Raw genomic sequence first — 11,823 nt, forward strand, 5'->3', positions numbered from 1 at the left:
ATTAACAGTGTTTTTTTTTGGCTGTTGTCATTAAAAATGAGTAAGAGTTCACCCCAAAAAAGACATTTCTGTCATCATTTACTCACTCTGAACTTGTTTAAATCTTTGATTTATTTTTTTTCTGTAGAACAAAAAAGAAGAAAACCTGTTCTTCTGGAAACCTGTAATTGACGTCTATAGTATTTGTTTTTATTACTGTGGAAGTCAATGGGGACTTTTAATTTCAATCAGACAGCCCCCTGGGCTTCCAGTCAATTGTCATCTCTTACAAAATCACTGCGTTTAAGATCCGATTTCTTTAAAAAACAGCAATCTTCACTGCCTGGCAGAGATACGATATAAAGTGGGTATCATTAGACCAAACAAGAAGCACTGCATAAAATTCTATTCCCCCCACCATGTCTTTAAAATATGGAAATTTATTTAACCCCAGTATTTTCAATGGGATTTCTGCACTCGCCTGCGGCTAATGACGGCGCTAGCGATTAAACGGTTTTCGTCTCTTTTTACGCTTTAACAGCCAAATGGATGCTTAAGTCTATTTTACTGATTGTATTTTATTTACATTACAACATCGATGCTGTAAAAGAAACCTTATGAAATTTAATATAGTCACATAAAGCTTTCACCGGAAGTTCATCATTAGCTGAAAAACACTAGCTGTGCATATAGTCCATTGTTACAGGTTTTCAGCTTTCTTCAAAACATTTTCTGTTGAATTTATCTGAAAAAAGAAACACAAAAAAGATTGCAACCCCTTGAGTTTAAGTAAATAGTGAATCAATTTGTAATTTTTGGGTGAACTATCCTTTTAAATTGACCTTTTCATTTATTGGCGACCCCTGGTGGCTGATTATATTGAATAGTAAACTATCATAAAATCCATAAACCTTCTGTTATTATGGAAGTAATTTAAATAAATCTCATACAAAATAAATAGACCATTTTGCGTTTGTTTAATGGCTATTTCTGTATAACTCAAAATACTGTGAACTGTTATTCAGGGACAACTCTATGATGCGATTCCACTTTATCCAAACGCGAACTGCGTGTCCCTCCTCAGCCGCCGTTCAGGGATTAAACTGTCAAAGCGACAAAAAACATCAAGTGCAACACAGCAAGTATGCCAAATAATTCCCGTTCCTCACCCCAGACAACAGTACATACTCTCTAAAACCGTCAAGGATCTTCACGGTCAGCTTGTTTAGTTGTTTCTGAGTTTGTGAATATCGTTGAATTAGCGCGCGCAGGTCGTAGAGGCCCAGTGTGTGACTGTGTTTGGCTATGATGGATTCGTGGGTGAGATTCAGCGCGCAGAGTCAAGCCAAAGAGCGCGTGTTCAGGTACACAAACACACACCGCACTCCTGTGCACACGAAGCACTTGTGTAGAGACTTAACTGACCTAAGTTACTTTGAAATTGTAGTTCACAGTTCGTAACAAATGTGCAGCTATTCATTTTATATGTTCATTTACATCTGAGTAGCATGTAAATATGGTGAATGGCGATACTATTGGATAAAATCATGTAGTTTGTTAGAATCACTAGCGTGTATACATTACACTATCTACTATTATTAGTCACTGTAGGTGAATAAAGTAAAAAAAAAAAAAACCAACTAATAGTTATCGCCATATTTCCCTAGTTGATTATTTACATTTTTTTGTATTAGAACATATCTATAGTTCTTTAGATTATAATTGATTGAATATACACTCACTTGTATACATTTCTAGCTCAACAATATGAACTTTAGGTCATGATCAAGTTATTATTATTATTTGTTTTACACAGAAGGCATGTTGGGTTTTAAAAAGTACTATGAACAGGCAGAAAACATTTTCCAAATTTTCGTGGAATAATATTTTGTTTATAATCTGACAAATTTTGCATAACCGTCTACAAAAACCTTCAGAATGCAGATATAATTCAATTTTGGTGTAAGCGCTGCCAATGTGCACAAAATATTCACATTTAAAATGTGTGTTGTAATGGATATCTACAGACACAAATTGATAATTCGTAATAAAAGAAACTCTTAAAGGTATAGTTTAACCAAAAATGTAAATTCTGTCGTTGTTTACGTACCCTGCTCTTGCTCCAAACCTATTGAGTTTTCTAATGTTAAATAGAAAAGATGATATTTTGAAGAATGTTGGAAACCTGCAACCACTTGTAAAGTATATGATTTTCTCACTATAAATGTTACTGGCTTCCAGTTTCCAACATTAAAAAAAATCTTCCTTTGTGTTCAACCATTTTTGGGTGAACTATCCTTTTAATATTGTGTATTTTGAGATGTTTTCATTCTGTTAAACTGAAAAAAAGGAAAACAAAAATCCTTAAACCGACAGGTGCATGACAAAACTATTTTTTTTTGCCTAAATGTCAGTTATTTTAATTAAAAAATGGTCATTTTACAATAAAAGTAATGTTTACATGTAAACAAACAAAAAAAAAAAAAAACAAGAAACCACTTTTTTGAGTGCAGATGCTACTTGCTTTGGGGTTTTAATCTAATGCAGAGAAACTCGTACATTCATAAGGATGCAACTGTCCAAATCCTGTAAATGCAGATGTTGAGTAACTGATTGTGTGTTGAACAGGGCTGCTCAGTACGCCTGCACACTGCTGGGATACACACTGCAGAGGGGAGGAGCAAGAGCAGAACTGCTGAACACCATCAAACAGCTGGAAGCTCACATGAGCCTCACCAGAAAATGTACGTTCCAGCTCTTTTGACAGTTGACAGTTTAAAGAATCTTGGTAGTGCATGGACAGATTCCTTTCATTTCGGTTAATGAGAATTAAAAATGACAGAATGCCGGATTGTAATAACAGGAAAGACGTTTACTGAATTGAACGCTTATATAACACTTTCCAATAATACATACATATCTATCTATCTATCTATCTATCTATCTATCTATCTATCTATCTATCTATCTATCTATCTATCTATCTATCTATCTATCTATCTATATATATATATATATATATATATATATATATATATATATATATATATATATATATATATATATATATATATATATATATATATATATTAGGGTAAAAGTACAATAAAAGGTAGCTGGTACTCTACATTTATTGTAAAACAGGTTTAGTGTTTTGCAATGGACAAGCCTTACTGCCATAAATAATAGTTTTATCGTGCTACTGTATATTACTGTATGTCTAATAAAGACTCACATGGTATGAAATGATGTTCTCACACAGCAGAGCTTCCTATAAATGGTACAAGAATATTTTGTATATACTTTTCAGAACTTAGTTGTGGTCGCACTGATATAATTTAAATAAAGTGCTAGTTTATTTTATCAGATTTTTATACAGATATTTATTACAGTATTTAAATAGTGTATTATAGAAATGTAAAATGTGTCTGCGGCAATACCCTAGTGGTACTGTGCGCCGACATATAGCAAAGACGTGCTCACGATGACCTGAGTTTGATTGCCGGCTCGAGGTCCTTTGCCGATCCTTCCCCTCTCTCTGCTCCCAATGCTTTCCTGTCTGAAATCTCTACTGTCTTATCATAATAAAGGTGAAAAACCCATAAAAATTAATTATTAAAAAAAAGAAATGTAAAATGTCTATGCTAAAAATTACAAAATTTCATATATAATTTTAAGTGTATTATTAATTGTATTGGATTACTAATCTTTTCACCTCGCATTGTTTTTCAATGTAAATCTTTTTTTGCAAATACTTTTTATAGCTTTCTAAAAGAGTTTTAATAGGCAAAAAAATGTAATTATCATTACTTGGATCACTAAGATGTTTGTTTAGAGCATATACAGAATGCCTCCTAATTACTCTGATCTAGCAAACTTGATTCATGATCACGCACATCAACAATATTAATATGCCTCAGTGTTTGAGTTTGTTTTGTGTGTTTTTGTCAGTGATGCGGTTGGGAAACTCAGCTGAAGCTCTGGAAGCCGCCAAACGCACTGTTCATCTTTCAGACTGTGTGCTGCGTCTCTGCATCACAGTGGCTCATTTGAACAGAGCCATGTATTTTGCCTGTGATAATGTACTGTGGGCCGGAAAAACTGGACTGCTGCCTGAACTGGACCAAAACAAATGGAGCCAGAGATCATTTAGGTGTGTTGTAGTTCACATGTTTTTTTCTTGGTTTACTTTAAACCTGTTCCTTTTATAATGTGAATAATTCAGTTTGACTCTGCTATCAAATGTCATTTTATTGGTCTGGTTATGTTTATTTTGTATCATTATTTTTTAATGAATAAATAGTTGATATATTTAATTGCAGTTTTAAATGAGACTTCTAATTTTGGTGTTTGCATCTAATACAATGTAGAAAGCATAAATGCAAGTGCTATTTTTAAGTTGTTTTTTATTTCAAATGTAGGTCAAATAATAATTTGTTGAGATTTGAACAGCAAAAATATACTGAAATGAACTCAAATCATCTTACTAAAAATGTATTATATTTTTAATTATTGAAGTCTTGCTGTAAAATGGACGGTTTGAACGATGAAGTATGAAGATTTACAAATACAATTAATTTGTATTTTATAGCTTAAATCGTCTTTTTAAAATCGACTTCGCTAAGTCTTTTAATATACAGCCATCAATTAATTCTTGTTAATATCAGGGTTCATACGGTCATGGAAAACCTGGAAAAGTCATGGAATTTTGACATGGCATTTTCCAAGCCTGGACAAAATTTTAGAAAAGTTATGGAATACAGATATCTGTATACCTGAATATAGGTTAGTTGTCTTTACTTCTTTTGTGTCCTTGGCCAATCACATACTCTTACATTATTAGTGCGGTATAAGCATCTAAATAAATTTACATAGATTGTTGCGTGTTTAACGATATGCTGTAATAAATTTGAAAATGCATTGTTTTTCTTTTATCTCGCATATGTAGACATTGCATAAAATATTAGGTCATGAAAATGGACTCAAGTCCTGGAAAAATCATTGAAAAGTCATGGAATTTTAGTAGTAAAAATGTGTATAAACCCTGTAATATGTCTGTTATTACTCTGCGTTTAAAAGACAAGAAGAATTAAATAATTAAAAGTTATTAATCTGCGTAATCTAAACAAGTCTCATACTAAATTATTATTATTAATCTACTTTATATATATATATTGAAATTTTGCAAGACATATTACAGGGTTCATACACATTTTTACTACTAAAATTGTGTATTTTCCCTTTACTCGTGTATTTCCACTCTCTCTTGCCCTTCTTTACAGCAGGTTTTTGTCACTCCAATTACTAGTGGATGAGGCTAATTGCTGGTGTAGTTTGAAGTAGAAACTTCCAAAGAAACTTTGAGCTCACCCACTTTTGACTTCAGGTGTAGTTCAGAAATGTATTCGACCAGATTTGTTTAATATTGTTGACATATTTGCAGTTGTTTATACGGCAGTTGTTTCAGCTAAAAATGGGTATATTTAAATGCATTTTGTCTGTTCGTTTAAATGACAGTGGAATATTGGCGACTGAAATGCGCAAGTATAAAAATTCCTTTCCAAGTGCACGCTTTGAAAAACGCCACCATTATAATTTCCATGTAAACACCCATTAAATGAATGCATAGAAAGTTCTAGATGTGTCAATTTTAAAGGCAAGGGTGAAAAAAAAAAAACCTATCGAGTTTGCTAACACTTTCAGCAAAGTGTCTAAAACTTGCGAAGACTCATCATAAATGCGTAACAAATTCTAAATACACATTAACACACAGGTACTGCTTAACTAACAAGGTGACTGTGCCAACTACTGTCCTGGCATGCAAAGTTCAGCACATCGTTTTTTGCAGTTTTTGTGGATATGTGTAAACCCAAATCCATTTTGAAAGCATTATGTACACACAAAGTCCCTTTAAGGCAAGTCATTTCACTCGACAGCCATCTTTAAAACTCCTCTCACGCAGTATGCTTGGGCATTCTGTCTGAATGGGAAAACATTAAATTCTTCAAAACATACTGAGCGGTTTCAGAGCTAATAGGAGAGGTGGAGGCATCACTGATCACTGCCCTGTTTAAAGATATCTAGGAGTGTAAACAAGTGTCTTTTGGTGACTATTTGTCCTTTAAATATCTGAGTATAGCACAGGTTCTAAGTTCTGTTTGTTCAAACCAATAGTTATTGGAGTAATATCTTTGTATAAATGGAAAGCAAATGACATTTGTCTCCTGCTATTTTGCCGATCCAAAAAATTGTCCAATCCGTGACTCAAAAACTGTAGTGTGATCTGAACCGTGAGATTTGTGATCCGTTACACCACTACTATTTACTTGCACCTTTAGGTTCTAGATTGCATTTATTTCAATATTATAAGCGTACGGTGAGATTCTCAATGCAATAACTTGACTTTCTCTCTCTGTAAACAGATACTATTTGTTCGCACTCATCCTCAACCTAACACGAGATGCATATGAAATCCGTCTCCTGATGGAGAGAGAGTCACGCGGCGGTTCAGCGAAAAGCTTTACCTCCAGTCCGTCTCCCCTCACGCCGACCCCAGAAAACGGAGAGTTCCCTTCAATCGTGTCTCCTTCCTCAGGGCTGTCTCCACTGCCACCGATCCCTGTCCTATCTGCCAGACTCAACAAACAGGTCCATTTGCTGATCACAGTCCTGCGCAACAACCCTCCACTGCTCCTGGACCTTCTGAAGAACATGTGCGACATCTTCATCCCGCTCGATAGGCTGGGTCTGTACCAAACTGGGTCAGGGTTTGTGGGGGCCTGTGGTCTGACATCCTCTATTCTGTCCATTTTCACTATAGTCCATCCCTGGCTCAAACTCAAGCCCTGAACTACATATCTTGTGTTGTGTAGATAGTGGAAAGGAGAACGTTTGCTCCTCTTTCAGTTTAATTGCACATTGAAAGCAGTCTGTTCTGTGTGTGGACAAACTAAAACCTGATCTGGTTTATCTGATTAAAAACAAGCAAAAAGAGCAGTGTTTGGGAGTAATTTAAAGGAAGATTTTGGCTAAAAATAAAAATTAGCCATCATAGGTGTTTATGCCTTTTTTCGTTTAGACAAACACTATTTTCCTTATATTAAACAATATCTGGTCTCTTCACAGTCTTGTACTGACAGTGAATGGTGCTCGAGATTTTTAAGCTTCAAAAAGTGCATTTATCCATCCTAAAAGTAATACATATGACTCTAGACTCCAGTTAATCAATGCCCTGAAGCAAAGCTATTTGGTTTTTGTCAGAATATTGTCCATATTTAAAGATTTCTTAACTGTTATTACTTTTAAAGGGATAGTTCACCCCCAAAAATGTTAATTTACCCACCATTTACTTGCTCTCCATTGGATTCAAATTTTTGAGTTTCCGTTGAACACAAAATAATATATTTTGAAACATGTCAGAAACTGGCAGCCATTGAAATCCAAAGTAAGACAAAAATGCTATGGAATGAATGGCAGCCGGTTTCTGACATTCTTCAAAATATCTTCTTTTGTGTTTAACAGAAGAAGGAAAGTCAAAGAGGTTTTGAACAGGGGGAGGGTGAAATAATGATGACAGAATTTACATTTTTTGGGGTGAGCTATGCCATTAAGGCAGAGACTAGTTACAGTATAACAGAGACAACTCCAAAAAACAAATCACCTGTTGTAAACTTAGTCCTACATTACATTGTGTATTGTAACACATGCATGCAAGCGATTTTATATTCTTAAAATCATCGCCTCAGTTTAAAAAGCATTTACTAACCTACTGAAATCACCTTTATGATAGATGGATACACTTTTTGGAGCTTCAAATCTCGGGCACTATTCACTGCCATAACGGGTGGGAAAAGCCAGGATATTGAGTGTAACTGACTATGATTGTCTGAAAGAATTAAGACATGTTTGTCTAGGATGGTTTAAATCTGATTCATTTATGGGATGATGTTCATTTTTGCGTGATTTATTCATTAACATCTGTTTTAAATATCTCTATATAAGGGTGTATTTTTAAGTATGGATGTTGTTCTAGTGCTCTTGCAATTAAGCACAGAACTGTAAATGGTAAAACCATAATTCTCTCTTTCAAGGGTAAATCTCATTAAGAAATGCGAGGATTTTACTCCAAAACAATGAAAAGTCTGTGTAAATTACAATAGTTTGAGCTTGAAACAGTTGCAGTCATTATTGCTCAATGACACAGACTAGTTCAGGTACGGTTACTGTCTAAAAAAATCCTTAATACAGTATATTCTCTTTTAATTCCTTCATTTGTAAACTTTTGCAATTTGTTCACAAATTGATTTCAAATTTGCTGGTAAGATAATTTGTTTGAGTTTGTGATTAACAGACTGTCAACCAAAATGGATTTGGAAAATTGTAAACTTATTGACGTTACTGACTCTTTGTGCTTAATTTATCTCATAACTGAACTGTTATAATGCAGATTTTATAATGCAGATAAAATGTATGTATATGTAGACTTTATGGAACTTAACGATATTTTGCAACTTCTGAAAGTTAATGCTATGCATCATGGTTTAATGAATGGTGACGAGCTGTGAATCTAACTTTTAAAATAAATAATGCCTTGAATTAAATTCTTCTCCACTTAGATTTTTTCCTGGTTTTTATGTGCGGAAAGAGAATAATGGGAACCACAGTTCCTAGAACATTCTGTGGGGAATCAGATCTGTTATTTAAAGTTCATCATTTTTAATCTGAACTATTTTTGGTGACAACTTTGTCAATGCTGTTGTTTCAACCACTAGATGGAGACAAAGCTTTTCATTGACTTCTCGAAACTCAAAATGTAATCAATAAAACAGTCTACTACACTGAAAAAAATTATTCAAAGATGATTCCTTGGATATACTCAATTTTTTTTACGTTAAGTGGTTGTAAATAATTTATTTGGGCTGAATTTAAACAAACAAATTAAGTTGAACGTTATTAAATTTCATTTGTTTAAATTCAACACAAATAAATTGTTTGCAACAGTTTTGCAGCAACTTTTTTAAGTGTCTATTTTCATGCTATAATACTTATATCCTCACTGCTAAGTACTATTAAGTACTAATATTTATTCATTAACTACTTGTGGTTATTTTTCAGGTAGTACCATTCATTCATTCATTCATTTCAGAGGTTGCCACAGCGGAATGAACTGCCATCTATTCCAGCATTTGTTTTTCACAGCAGATGCCCTTCTAGCTGCAACCCAGTACTGGAAAAACAAACGTATGTGCTCATTCACTCACTCGCTCATAAACTATGGCCAATTAAGTTTGCAAGTACAATTTTAATACTTAAAACTATGTATAACACTAGTTCTTATTATTGTGTACTAACACGTATTCCTTAGATAGGCTACTAGTATGTAGTATCTGTTCAAAAGATACTAGTATTTAGTTCGATTCTAGTTCTTATTTAAAAAGTAACGCTATTGCTACTAGTTCAAATAGGTGAATTTAATAACTATTAGTGTCTGATATTGCAACAGTCTGATTGATACATAAATCTATATTGAATAGGCATTAGGCAGACATCTAGTATGAGTACTGGATTCTAATAAATAATAACTAGTGGCTGATTACATAAGAATAAGCAGGTCAACATAAAAATAGATTATTTAGACGTTAAAACGGCTTGCCACAGGCATTATCTTAATATTAAGACAAGTTTATATGCTTCATATAAGAGAACAGTTCAGATCCTCAAAGAGGCTGTAGCCTACTAGTTTTGCTAATTTGAAGTAATAAGCTGTACATAATGCTAAATGACATTAGAGATCAAATGTTGAAATTGTTATAAAACACGACTAGACGTTGACAACGTTCAGCAACTCGCAAATACACAGTATAAAGCTTGACCAAATGCCTCGATTAGTAGCTCACCAGAGCAATGGTGTAGTGACTGTTTTCACCAACGGATGGCGCTGCGAGATACACTGATTATTGGTTCGAGCACCATTTAACCCTGAATAACTGATTTGAACCTGAACGACCTGAAAGAGAGCAGTCTGCTGTTGTTATGAGTTAACCAAAGATGTCTGTTTCAAGGTAGTCATATTTTTAACTGTTCATGTTAAACAAAGCTGTAGTACTACTGTTTATAATAATAACCCTAATACTTGCATAAATATTCATTCATTCATTCATTCATTCATTCATTTTCCTTTGGCTTAGTCCCTTATTTATGAGGGGTTGTCACAGCGGAATGAACCATGCACTCATACACTATGGCCAATTTTAGTTTTTACCCAATTTACCTATAATAGCAAGTTTTTGGACTGTGGGGGAAACCGGAACACTAAGAGGACCCTTGCATAAATATTACATTTTAATTTTTATAACGTACATAACATTATTTACAATTTGTGAAAATTAAAAGGATAAACACAGTTAATGTAGTAACCATGTTTTTGGCATATTGAGTTTTACTGCAAATGCCATGATTAAACTATGATCAGTGTAGCAAAATCATGGTTAATTTGTGTTTACATAACGGTAATGAACACGGCTTCATAAAGGTTTTCCATTACAAAAATATGAATTAAATCATTAATTTAAAAGACATAAATACAAAACCTAAAAACTGAAAACTGACTTAAAAGCAAACACAGAGATTCCAGTGATATTATGACCACTAAACTTGGTAATATCCCTCATATCAATTCACAAATATTCATTCATTCATTTTCTTTTCGGCTTAGTCCCTTTATTAATCTGGGGTCGCCACAGCTGAATGAACCGCCAACTTATTCAGCATATGTTTTACGCAGCAGATGCCCTTCCAGCTGCAACCCATCACTGGGAAACACTCATACACCCCCACATTGCCCGCAATTCAGAAATATGTTTATTTTATTATTAACAAAAACAATAAAAACTGAAAAATAATCCTAAACTGATGCGGTAACGGTTGTTTGTGTTTTAGTGGCACAGATTGCCAGCACATTCCCTCCTGCAGTGAATGTGTGGCGGTGCGGGTCTGTCCTCCTACTCTCTCATTACACTTGCATCACACTGATTCACATGCTCTGTGTCACTCCCACACGGGTACGTTTGTTTGCATTGCCCCCAACCCTCTCTTTCTCCATCAGGATCAAAATCACTGCTAATTAGCACGTAGATGTTTGCTGGAACAGTGTTTGTTGTACTGGACTGGACAGCATGTAGGTTATTTCATTCAGTTCAGTACGCATTTATTTGTATCATGCTTTTCAGGATACATATCATTTCAAAGCAGCATTACAGAAAGAAATTGTAATTCTGCTTTACAATTAAGAGTAATTTGCTGACTGTGTCATGATGATTGAACATGATGAACGTGATTAAAGCAGTGATTAAATTCTGTGATCAAGATTACAATGTAAGGACAATAAAATTGAGGTTTTATAAGTTGAATTAGAGTTGGCGTCATATCACAGGTATCACAAATCTTCATAACAGTGCAGACCGAATCCAAACTGAGATAGTCTAATCTTTGGTTACCTCAGGGTGGATATCTCAAGGTTGAAACAGAAAGCAAATAGAGGAATAGCTGCCTTTCATAACATGTCAGGCAAATACAAACATTTAATATTATGATGTGACTGAAGTATGGAGTCGTGATACACATTAATTGCAGCATAGACTTATTGGAAATACATGCCTCTGCTAACATTTTCATGAAGCGTGAAATACATTGCTCTGAGTACATTTTTTTGCATGTTGCATATGGAAAATCCACTAGAGGGTGCCGTGTACAATTTTTACGAAATCAAAATGCATTGCTAGGGGTACATTTTGTTGTATATTTCAGATCCACATCTTTTGAAATACACATCCATGAGAAGACATG

At 34.2% G+C, this 11,823-nt stretch overlaps 1 protein-coding gene across 1 annotated transcript; it reads left to right on the forward strand.

Annotated features, from left to right (window-relative positions):
* The first annotated feature begins 1,061 nt into the window (after positions 1-1,061).
* Positions 1,062-8,579, forward strand: pex11b (peroxisomal biogenesis factor 11 beta). Its single transcript, XM_056480377.1, has 4 exons — positions 1,062-1,343; positions 2,608-2,723; positions 3,931-4,132; positions 6,402-8,579. The coding sequence occupies exons 1-4, from the start codon at positions 1,285-1,287 to the stop codon at positions 6,826-6,828; spliced, it is 804 nt and encodes a 267-aa protein (XP_056336352.1). The 5' UTR covers positions 1,062-1,284; the 3' UTR covers positions 6,829-8,579.
* Positions 8,580-11,823: the final 3,244 nt, after the last annotated feature.

Source organism: Danio aesculapii, chromosome 19, assembly GCF_903798145.1.
Source record: "Danio aesculapii chromosome 19, fDanAes4.1, whole genome shotgun sequence".
Classification (NCBI taxonomy): Eukaryota; Metazoa; Chordata; class Actinopteri; order Cypriniformes; family Danionidae; genus Danio; species Danio aesculapii.